At 49.8% G+C, this 12,015-nt stretch overlaps 1 protein-coding gene across 5 annotated transcripts in view; it reads left to right on the forward strand.

Annotated features, from left to right (window-relative positions):
* The window catches only part of TTC39A (tetratricopeptide repeat domain 39A), a 50,663-nt gene extending 39,442 nt beyond the window's left edge, over positions 1–11,221 (forward strand). For all 5 annotated transcript variants that reach the window (XM_010803567.4, XM_002686362.7, XM_010803569.4 and 2 more), the window contains 6 exons: positions 3,789–3,880; positions 5,823–5,943; positions 8,027–8,138; positions 8,549–8,663; positions 9,589–9,705; positions 10,218–11,221. In XM_010803567.4, the coding sequence (XP_010801869.2) occupies positions 3,789–3,880; positions 5,823–5,943; positions 8,027–8,138; positions 8,549–8,663; positions 9,589–9,705; positions 10,218–10,341 (681 nt within the window). In that variant the 3' untranslated portion in view covers positions 10,342–11,221. The remainder of the gene's footprint in view (positions 1–3,788; positions 3,881–5,822; positions 5,944–8,026; positions 8,139–8,548; positions 8,664–9,588; positions 9,706–10,217) is intronic.
* The last annotated feature ends 794 nt before the right edge of the window (positions 11,222–12,015 follow it).

Here is a 12,015-nt window from a genome sequence, read left to right on the forward strand (position 1 = left end):
AGGGCCCAGGCTGAAAGGGACTCTCTGGCTCAGGGCTGGCTTCCCTGGTGGCTCAGATGGTAAAGAATCTGCCTGCAGTGCAGGAGACATGGATTCGATTACTGGGTTGGGAAGATCCCCTAGAGTAGGGAATGCCAACCCACTCCAGTATTCTTGCCTGGAGAATTCCACGGACAGAGGAGCTTCGTGGACTACAGTCCATTGAGTCACAGAGAGTTGGGCACAACAGAGTGACTTTCACTTTCACTGGCTCAGGGCAGGCAGGGCTGGGAGGAGGAGTGGGCTTTCTCTGAGCTCTGACTGTGTGCCCAGCGCTTGTCCTTTCCTCCACATTACACCCAGGAAGGTAGATGTTATCTCCATCAGGCACATGAGAGACACTGAGGCTAAGAGAAGGTGAGAGACTTCCCTGGGCCACACAGCAGTTGGTGACACACACAGGGTCTGAAGACAGTTTTGTGTGGCTCCAAGGCCTCTGCTTTTCCCTTGCTCCTCAGTTCCCCTGAGTAGGCCCAGCTTGCCCTAAGGCCACCTTGCTGTTGAAGGCACTTCCTCAGGCCCAGCCCCTGTGGGCCAGCATTCATCCCTCATCCCTCCCCCTCCCAACAAAGCCTCCGGGAACCTTTTTAAATTAAAGTGATCTAGAAGCCTTCTTAGCAGCAGCAGCAGCAGAAGCCTGCTTGTGAAGTGGGGCAGGCAGCTGGGCCTTCTACCAGGGAAGAAGAGACCTGAGGTGGCCACACAGCTTCTGTGAGGAACAGAGGGAGGGCCAGGCCTCCCACATGTCAGCAAGTCTGGCTGTGAGTTGGCTCAGTCTTCAGCTCTGTGGCTTTGGGGTGGTCAGCCCCCCTCTCTCTGCAATGCTTTTCTCAAAAGGGTTTCCTGTGAAAGGTAGAGGTTGTGGCACCTCGAGTTCTCGGGCCTCATTCATCCCTAATTTCCAGCGCTTGGCTACTGAAGTCCACCAGCTTCTAGCTCTAGGGAGTTGGCCCGTGGCCACTGCCCTGCGTGCCAGCCCCTCTGCTCAGTGTCTGCCTGTGCTAGGCTGGCTCACCCCGTGGGCCTCTGCTCAGTCTGGCGGGCTAGGCTGGCTCACCCCTGTGGGCCTCGGCCCTAGTGCTTGCAGCCAGAAACCAGGCGGTGACAACTGTGTGCTCAGTGCCGCAATGCGGGGGTCGAGGGGGCCTCAGAGGCAGCCCTGACTAGCCCAGCCAAGAGGACAAGGAAGGCTTCTGGAAAAGATGTCTGAACTGAAAGTCTCGAAGGACGAGGAGTTATGGTGGCAGAAGGACACACCAGGCCAGGAGAACTTCAGGGCACAGGCTGGGGAGCCAGGGGGCTGCCAGGAGGCCCTGTTTAACCAGGTGAAGGGCTTGTGGATGGAAGTGCAGGGGGGCCGTGGAGGGATCTTCCCCCTCTAAGCCACACACTGGAAGCTTCTTTGGGACAAGGACTGTCTGCCTGCACAGAAGCTAGTAGAATAATCCAGCAGAATAAATACGTGGAATCAATAGGCAAACAGGTAACTTTGGGAGACAGGACTCCCCCTCAGGCAGGGTGGCTGTGGCTCTCCATCAGCATGGCCCCATAACATCCCTTAGGAACTTGGATGCCCATGGCTCTCACCATGCTAGGTCACTGCATCTGTCCTAATTCCTGTTGACTCAGTCCGGGTTGGGGACAGGGTTGGGGAAGAAGCTCTGACAGGAAGCCCACAGATGTGCCTGGCAACGTAGGGACAGTGGGGTCCCAGGCAGAGGGACAGCACAAGCAGGGGCCTGAGGTGAGTTTAGGGAGTGATGGGGAAGAGTGGCCCGGAGGAGGAGCCAGAGAAGCCAGTCTCCAGGGCCCTGAGTGGCTGTTTGGGCTTTAGCCTGACAGTGGGGGAGCCCTTGTTGCTTGTGGCTTGTATTTGTGCTTTTAGACATCTGTCCTGCAGTCACTGGGCACCCTCACATGCCAGTCCTATTCTAGGGCAGGTCATCTACAACTGAACAAAGCAAAGACCTCGAGGCTCATGTTCTAGTGGGGAGAGAGACAAGAAACATAGATGATGTGCAGTGTGAGATAATGTCAGGTTCTGCTTAAGTGCAATGAAAAACTGGGCAAGGTGCGGGTGCAGGATGTGGAGAACAGTGTGGTCAGGAGGGGCCTGCCTGAGAAGACACCAGAATGGAGTGAAGGAGCAAGCCAGGCTGACATCTCCGTGAAGAATGTTCCAGGCCTGGTAGATGTTAGGACAGGTGTAGAAGGAAGCTGAAGCCATGAGTTGGTATATTCTGGAAACAGCCCAGAGGCCAGTGTGGCTAGAGCGAGGGGGCACCAGTGGCGAAGCTGGAGGAGAAATTGAGGGAAGCTGCATCGGGCCTCGCAGGCCATGACAGGGAATGTGGGCCTTTTCCCTAAGTGTAACGGGGTATCATGAGTCAAAGAGGGACTGCTGTGACCTTATTCTAAAATGTCCGCATGGCAGTGGTGTGGAGAATGGCTGGTGGGGGGCAGGAGTGGGAGCAGGACATCAGTGAGGAGACCACATGGACTAGGGCAAGGCCTGGAGCGGGGAGACGGTGTGGTGTGATAGGGCCAGGCCAGTGGGATTCAAGAGCTCTGTGGGTAGTAAAGTCCTGAGGGCTTGGTGGCTCGGTACTGGGGCCAGGCGGAGGGAGAAGGCACAGGTGACACCAGGAGGTTAAAGAGGGGATGGGGGACAGATTTCACTGAGGGGAGCATCTTCTTAGCACACCCGCAAAGACCAGGTTTTCCTCACGTTGTGAAGGGCAGGCTGAGGTGCCGAGGGCAGGCTGGAACTGGGAGCAGCCCTGGGTTTCAGCATGGGTGGGGCTCCCAGGTGGAGATTGCTTTCCACCTTCTCCTAGGACTAGACTCCAGGATGTCCGGCTCCCTTCCCTCCTCTACCCACTATACTCTGCTGGGTAGCAGCCCCAGGGGGTCTAGCTGTGGTTCAATACTTGACCACTGGAGGGCAGCACAGAGCCAGGCTCCTCCGGCGTTGAACTTCAGGCAAAGGGGAGCGGCTTTCAGGGATACATCTCTGAGATGGGGGTGAGGTTGGGGCTCTGCAAACCACCCCTTTCTTGTCAGTGGATCCCTTGAAGCCACACACACCTGGGGTCCCTCCCAGCTCTGCCCCTAGCAGCCCTGCGGCCCCAGGAAGCAGAGGTAGGGTACAGATTCCTTTCTGGCATTGTCTTTGGGATATATGTAAAGTGCCTGGTACACAGCAAGCAGTCTCACCAAGGGACCCTGAGATGAGCCACAACCCGGGTCCCTGCCCCTCCTGGCCTCACACTTCTTGTGTATTCCATGCTTTATGCTACCCACCCATTTGTACCCCACTTACACACGTCTCTGCCCTCCCTTTGATCAGGACGTTCCTTTTGCCTGGAAGGTCCTTTTTCTGTTTCCGTGAATCTTCCCGTTGGCTTTCAAGGGCTCAGTGTGAAGTGGCTGCTTCCCTTTGCATCTTCCCTGAAGCCCCTGCCGCCCCGTCTTTGTATCTCCATCCTGTCCTCAGCTCTGCCTGGCGCACCACTAGTTGCTTGCCGTCTGCCCCGTGGCTTCAAAGTGGAGAGGTCAGGTGCTTAGACATGGCCCATCACGGATTTAACTCCTAGGTCACAGACTCAAGTTGCTTCAGCTTCCTGACCCAGTTTCTCCCCTGGGGGTTGGGGATAATAGTGAGGTTCCAGTGAGGTGTGTGTGCCAGTTCAGGACTGTGATTTGGAGGGCAGGTTGCTTATACCTGACTGCTGCTCTGCCTCACACAGGCCACCTATATCTACATGAAGGCCGCCTACCTCAGCATGTTTGGGAAGGAGGACTACAAACCGTTCGGAGATGACGAAGTGGAGTTGTTTAGGTGGGTGCGGCCATTGCATTCCATTGTAGGTCTCAGCCAGGCTCTGCCCACAGCCACCCTGAGCAGAGGGAGATGGGGGCTTGTCATCCCCAGGGCCCGGAACCCCCAGCCCTCCCCAATCCTCCCCCCACCCCCACCTCCTCTTGCTGCTGCTGTTAGAGCCCTTTGAATCTGTTCAGAGGTTTTCTTTCATAAAAGTGGTTTTGTCAACGTCGTTCCCACTGTGCCTCTTTGATCCAGAGTGTAGTACAGATGCGGACACAGGTCCAGAGAGGTTCCTTCTGCCGAGTTAACCTGATACACTCAGAAAAGCAGAGTTGGAATCACGTAAGCAGGATTAAATCTGGCCTCTGCCATTTGTTACCTGTGTCATCTGGGACCCTTTCAGCATCTGTAAAATGGGAATAACAAACTCGGCTTTGCAGGGTTGTTTTGCAAATCAAATAGAGACTAGATTTAAAGAGTCTGCGGTGGGGCCTGGAGCCAGTACATGGTGGCTGTTTTTATTCTTACCTGCACTGCTGTGTTTGCCTTCTGCGAAGGGCCTGGAGCAGGACTCAGCCATGGCAGGCCTGAGGCGGGAGCCTCGGGCTTTTCCCCAGTCATGGTGAGGGTTGGCCCCAACGTGCAGATATGGAAATGAGTGTAACCATTGCTTCCTGGGCTGTCACAGTCACAGGGTGCTGTCATTTACTGAGTGACTTAGTTTCTTTATCTTATGTAACTCTTCTAGAAGATTTGTGAAGGTAAGAATCTGTGGGGAAATAAGAGGTATTTTTCCTCCATCCTTCTAGATTCTTGGCTGAGACCCTCATAATAAGATTAATGGAAAAGCAAACAAAAATTTAATAACTTCTGTATGGGAGGGACCCAGGAAAACTGAGTTGACCCTCTGAAATGGCCCAAGCTGTTACCTTAAATGTCATCTCCAGCTAAAGCAAAAAAGAAGATGTAGTTGGATGGGGAGCCAGTTGTGGGAGGTTTTCAGGTAAAAGAGAGGGTATATGGTTGTTATGCAGATTTTAGTCTCCACCTTCTTCATTGATAAGTTTCTGGAGAATTAGTCTTCCTCCTCTTCCTGGTCTAGAGAAAGACATCCTTACAAATGGACATTTTCCTTGTAAATGTCTCTTACGAGAAGGTTAAATTCTACTAGATTTTCAGAGCATTTGATGTGTTTGCTGTTTTCTTAAAAATAATCAGCCTAAAATAACCCTTATGCCAAAGACGCATGTTTGGGGATAACAACTTCTCCTTTCCATATCATTGTCTCCATTTTAGGGATGAGAAAGCAGGCCCAGAGAGGTTCCACAGTGAATACGTGGCAGAGGTGTTTGCTGGGGACCTCACAACTAGGTCCAGCTGTTTCCTGGGCCTGGACGGCTCAGGTCACAGCCATACCCCCATGATCGTGGCAGAAATTCAGGGCAAGGCAGAGCTGGGGGGGTGGGGCCCCAGATGTAGTCTTGCTCAGCTGCATACCACATTTTACTCTACCCTTGGAAACAGCTGAGGAGGCTGCAACTCACATGGCCAGACTTAATGAAAGGTTTGTGCTGTGTGGTCTTGGGCAGGTCCTTCCCTTTATGAGTTTTAATCTCCTCTGTGAAACTAGGGTCAGACTTCTGCTGGGCCCTCAGGAAATGGGGGCTGGGAGTAGAGAGGGACAACTGGAAGGCATAGCAGGCCTGAGGGGCAGTGGTGGTGGTCATGTACATTCTCACCTCTAGCTACTGGTGCAGAGGAGCCTGCCTAGCCATAGGAAGTGGTCAGATCTTGCAATAGGGCCTATGAAATTAGGCTGTAGCCTCAGGCTATGAAGCCAACACTCTCATCATATAGATGATGAGGCCCAGAGAGGGGTCAAGCAGAGGCTGGGCAGGTTGGGGACTCTCGGTTCTAGCATTTTCTTGCCCTCTCTCCACCCTCATCTCTTCCACAGAGCTGTGCCAGGCCTGAAACTCAAGATTGCTGGGAAATCTCTACCCACAGAGAAGTTTGCCATCCGGAAGTCCAGACGCTACCTCTCCCCTAAACCTATCTCATTGCCCGTCCCTGCTCTGGTGGGTAGGAGGGTCTTGACTGGTCCTGAACTCATTTGGGATTGTGGGGATTAGCTGAGGGTCAGGGATATAGCCAGTGACCCTGGAGGGTGTGGATGCAGGACAGAGACCTTCATGACCCCAGGGCCTGGAGATGATTTTACAAATCACCTGGCCCTGGGTGAGGGACACATGAGTTTGAGCCTACCTCAACCTCTGAGAAAGCACTGGTCTACTAGGGATGGGGTTGGGCAGACAGGTGAGCAGGCTGCAGATGCCTGAAAGCAGAGAGCGCAGCTCTCCTAGATAGGCATCGCTCAGCTGTTTGTGTTGCCATCCTGTCTGTTTCTGTCTTGTCACATGATTTTAATATTGTTTATACTGTTCCCCCATCACTGCCCCGAGCTTTTCTGAGGCTGGGACCCCTGTTACAGTCAACTTTGAAATAACAGTAATTGCTGGCATTGCTACTGGGCACATGCTGTGTTCAAGGCTCGTTACACCCATTGCCTATTGCCTTATCTGATCTTCACAAGAACCCTCTTAGGTGCTGGTGGCATCTCCATTTTACAGAAGGGGATAAAAAGGCCTAATAGATACGTAGGAAGCTAAAATATAGATAAGATATAAGTAGAAAGATGAAATAACTTGTCCAAGTCCCATAGCTGATGAGTTAGAATCTGAACCCAGGCAGTCTGGTTCCGGAGCCCATCATAACTTTCTGAATCACAATTATGATGCTAATTCCATGCATGATCTGAGCAGGCATCAGAGCAAGTTCTAGTTTGTTAAAGAGTCCTTGTTATTCAAATAATAAGGCAGCCAGAAAGGTAGGAAGGGTGCTGCTTCAGAGACCTGGCTATGCTGCTCACTAATTGTGTGACTTGCATACAAGGTCCCCTTCCCCTTAATGTAAATATCTACCTTGCCCATTTCATAGAGCAGGTATGAAAGTCTGCTGATAAAAACTTATTAAACACTACAGAAATTAACAAGTTCAGTATTTATGTAGAATTTATTTTGAGCTTATATCCTGAATATCTTTAAATAAATTTTGAACTATTTTACAATTCAAAATATACAATAAAGCTGTCATCAAATTGGGGCATATGTTGTAAGGAGGGGCAGGGAAAGCAGCTAACCGGATATTTAGGGGAGAATTTCCAAAACTGTAACCTGCAAGATGCTATGTGTGCATAAGATTATTTCTGTGATTAAATACATTTGGGAAAGACCGGCCTGAACAAAGTTTACATACTGTAGACCTTCTTGGAGCCTTTATATGCTCATCTGCATGGTAGGTCTCCGAGAAGAAGCTTGAAGATGCAGTTTATCCCCGTTATTTAGCCACAGAACTCTTTTAGACCATGTAATGATTTAATAAGTACTTGTCAAAACTTAAAGTCCCTGCCTAGAACATAAAAAAAACTATAAAAAGTCTTTCTAGAACTTTATGTATACAAATCACTGTCATGTCCATTGCTTGGTCTGATAGTTTAGGAAATGCTAATCTCGGCTAACTAGATTAGAGTTACTAGAATGAAAATTTAGTATTCTGAGCTTCCTGGCAGTTAAGGCAAAGAAAGAAATCATGTTTCATAGATGAAAACTCAGGCCCACTGCCTTAGTGAAATAGGAGAGAAGGTAACTTGGTCTTAAGCCCCTGAAGAGCTTACGTCAACTATGACTCTTCCAATACAGGAGGCCGTTAGCTGGAGCAAGGAAGACAACTCCTTAGAGTAGGGGCATGACCTTTTTCTCAAAGGATGGGGAATTTGGACAGAGAGATGGGGAGAGTGCAGACTAGTGCCCTGGGACCCAGGAACAGAAACGTAATTGAAAACTATATGAAAAGAGTGAGAATACGGGTCCATCTTAAATTCTCACAGGGGTAAGGAGAGATCTCAATCGTAAGTAAGAGATAAGAATCTCCATCACTCCCTCAAGCCTTACAGCTTCAAAAGCTGGGCTGAGACTTACCATGGAAGATTAGAGCTAGAAGGGCCTTTAGTGATCCTCATCTGAGCTACACATTTTATAGACGGAGAAGCTTGAGGCCCCACTGGGGAGGAAACCTAGGACTGATTTGCTCCCCTGCCCCTAGGAAATGATGTACATTTGGAATGGCTACGCTGTGATTGGGAAGCAGCCGGAACTCACAGATGGGATCCTTGAGATTATCATCAAGGCTGAAGAGATGCTGGAAAAGGGCCCAGGTGACTACCCCAGGCCCTTGAACTGGCCAGGCTGGGTCTGACCACAGGTCTTTACAGCTGAAGTTTCCCTCTACCTAAAATGTCCTTCCTCACTTCTCTGCCCTGGTAATTGTCCTCTGCCTTTCTAGGCTGAGTTTCAGTAACAGCTCCTCCAAGAAGCTGTCCCTTGTCCCCCAGGGAGCATCAGGGCCTCTGCTGGGCTTCCACAAGCCCCGAGCTTCCTTCAGTCAGTCCTGATTTCACCGCATTGTCATCGTCTCAGTATCTGTCTTTCCTCCCCAGATGTGCGCTCCCTGCGGACAGGGGCCATGTGTGAGCCATCTCTGTGTCCCCAGGGCCCAGCAGAGTAGGGGCTCCATGAGTGTTGAGAAAATGAACAAAGCTGTCTTCCCTCACTCCCCTATTCTCAGAGAATGAGTACTCAGTGGATGACGAGTGCTTGGTGAAGCTGCTGAAAGGCCTGTGTCTGAAATATCTGGGCCGTGTCCAGGAGGCTGAGGAGAATTTCAGGATCATCTCTGCCAAGTAAGTGCCTCTGTGGCTGCTGTCACTCCAGATGGCCTACTGCTGGGCCCGGGGCTCCAGGGTGGCATTTTCTGGGTTTCTCTTCCCATACGCACGCATGCACAGTGCCTGACTCTGGCCTGCTCCTACTCGCTTCACATGTACTAGCTTCTGTTTTGTGCCAGGACCCTTCTAGGCCCAGATCATTCAGACCTTGTCCTCCAGGGCCACCAGAATGCCCAGCGACAGGAGCCTATCTGCAGTGTTTCCTGTGAATGGTGCCCCCTGGAGTTTGTAACTGAGACTCTCTATCCTTGGGGAGTACAGATATTAGAGAGACAGCTATAGGTAACTTAATCTGGTATGGTGAGGGCTGTGCCAGAGGAAAGCAGAGAGGCCAGCAGGTGCCAGGAGGAAGGACCTAAACATAATGCTAGACGCCAGGAAAGGCTTTCCAGTAACGCCACTTCAGTTGGCAAGTTTATCAGGCAGAGAAAGCAAGGAAAGAGGAGTTTTAAGTGGAGTAGGTAGAGCATGTGCTAATGCCTGGACACAGGAAAGACTTGAGGTCAGGTGACAGCGGTCAGTCCTTCCCTGCTTAGGTGAAGTCCTAGAGGGAAAGGGTTGCAGATGAAATAAAGGGCAGCAGTGGGGGGGTGTGGGGTTGGGGACTGAGGTGGAGGTGGGCCTAGGACATGACGTGAACCATAGGTTGTCAGGGACTCAGGGCCCAGGTGCAGAGGACTGGAAGGCTTTGCTGTGGTTCTTAAGTCTTTCTAGGGCTAAATAGTGGGAACCTTCCAAGTTGGAATTCAGGTCAGAAAACCCCATGAGACCATGAATTGGATCCTTCCATTTGGGAGACGCTCAGGAGGAGTCTGACGGACGTGCCCAAAGGATGTCTCAAGAGAAGAGCCTGTAAGCCGTGTTTTCTTCTGTCCTACAGTGAAAAGAGGATTAAATATGACCACTACTTGATCCCAAATGCCCTGCTGGAGCTGGCCCTGCTGTTTATGGAGCAAGGCAGAAATGAAGAGGCTGTCAAACTCTTGGAAACTGCCAAGTAAGGCTTGATTTGCCTTGGTCTGGCCTTTGTTCCCCATGAGCTCTGGGGAGGCAGAGGTGCCAGGCAGCAGTGTGAGAGGGTGCTGGCAAAGGCAGTGTAGGCAGCCCAGAGGCTGGGCCCGTGTCCCGGGGGAACCCAGTTCTCACCTGGTATAGGGAGGCTTCTTCCCTAATTTACCAAAGAGGAATTGAAATCCCAGACTCAATGACTGAGTTATCCAGGGTCACACTGCAAGCTGCAGGGCTGGTGTGAAGGTGCAGGTCTCCTGCCTTCTAGCCCATGGATCTTGAAATCATTCCTTCATACTGGGCCCCAAAGGACCAAGAGTGGTTCCAGAAGGCAAGATAACAGGTAATCCCTATTAAATTTAAGCCCAACTCTTTCTTTAAACAGAGATAGGGATCAGCCTTTAAAAACATTCCTTGGCTAGTGGGTTCCCACAGCTCAGACTAAGGGAAAAATCACAACCTGGAGCAGCTTCACATGTCTGATTCTCTGGTCTCTTCCAGGCAAAACTATAAGAATTATTCCATGGAGTCAAGGACACATTTTCGAATCCAGGCAGCCACACTCCAAGCCAAGTCTTCCCTAGAAAAGGGCAACAGATCTATGGTCTCATCAGTGTCCTTGTAGTTTTGTGCAGCAGTCCCAGGCTGGAAGACAGAATCAGCTGGACAGAGCTCCTGGAAACATTTCAAAAAGAACCCCTCCCCCTGCCCTGCCTTTGGGGTCCACCGGTGCTCCAGTGGGACAGCACGACATAGGTGTCTGTGCAGAAGTGAAGCCAGCATGTTCACCAGTGCGGCCAAGGGCTTCTGTCAAGGCCGGAGCAGGTGGAGCTCCCTGCCTGCCCTGTCACACATACGGGTACTTGTTTTTCACTGTGATGTTAAGAGAATGTATGAACAGTTTACATTTTCCTTAGAAATACACTGATGGAATCAAAGTTGGCTTTGGGGAAAAAAAACCACCAACCAACCACCTGTATGTAAATCACTGTTAAGACTTCAGCGAGGTCTCAGCTTCCAGGGCTGGAAGGACCCAAAAGAGGATCTGGACCTCAGGCTTCGAGATTTCTGAGGGCTAAACACAGGTTTCACACAATCCCAGTACCTTACTTCTTACAGCCCCTTTGTAATTCTGCAATTGAAAAAAACAATCAAACATGTGTTTTTAGTGAGATAATCTTGAGTCCATTTGTAGGAAAAAACATCAATTCCCACTACCAAGGAATGGTGATCTCGAGGCCTGAAGGAAAGGGAGCCCTTTCTGTGCCAAAGCCAAGAAATTTCGCAGGTGAAGTTTCTCAGACACTAGTCTGCTATACGCCAAACTGAAACCACTGGGAATGATTTATGAAAGATAAAAAATCTTCTATACTTCAAAGTACATTTATTTACTAATAGCATTTTTCTTAGAATGCTTATTCTTAGCCTGTTTATGTATGTTTTAGATTTTTCAGTTAAGAGAAAAGCTATATTTCAGTAATAAAACTTATATACTTCAGAGATCATGCAACATCTATTTCAGTAAAATACTTTGTTGCTTGAATTCTTGGGCAGGGCAGAAAGTTTCAGTCAGAAGCTATATGGCCCAAGCATGTTTTATTTAGACAACCTAATGTTTTAAAATTTTCAGAATAAGTTAACAAACATTTAAAAATGGGGAGACTTCACAAATAAATCTGGTTTCTGGCTTCTTACTTAAAAAATCTGGCAATATTGGGCCTCATTTTCACAAGGCAACAATCAGATGGAGCTGAGTAGAAGCTCTTTTCAACACTTATCCTTCTGGCCCCTTAAAGTGTCTGACTAACTCAAACACACAAATGCAGTTTCTGTAAGGGAAGGACCACAGACTTTTCCCATCTTCCAGCCTGCTGTATTTAGCAAACACTTTTAAGCATATGCTAGGGACAGGGTGGTTTAATCAATTAATATACAACCAAGTTTCCTGTGACTGATACTGAATGAAGTTATGGGTTTTAGGTAAAGCATATTCTCATTTTCGACTGAAAAGACAGTCAAAAGATCCTCTTTTGCACTTAGTGTACTGTCAGAGCAGAAATGCTACCGAAGGAAAGCTCCAGTATCTTGCTAGAACTAGACAAAAGAATGCTTTCCACAAAGGGCAAGCTCTCTCTCTTCCACAGCCTGGATGCTGGGTGCCCAGCCCAGCAGGGCAGGTGAAAGGGGTGAACTGGAGCTAGGCTGCTGAACAGGGTGGCGTCTTGGCCTCCCTCACAAATCAGAATGCTACCATTGCAGTATAAAAGCAGCACTGGTCACTGCATTCCAAACGTAAAAT

Source organism: Bos taurus, chromosome 3, assembly GCF_002263795.3.
Source record: "Bos taurus isolate L1 Dominette 01449 registration number 42190680 breed Hereford chromosome 3, ARS-UCD2.0, whole genome shotgun sequence".
NCBI lineage: Eukaryota > Metazoa > Chordata > Mammalia > Artiodactyla > Bovidae > Bos > Bos taurus.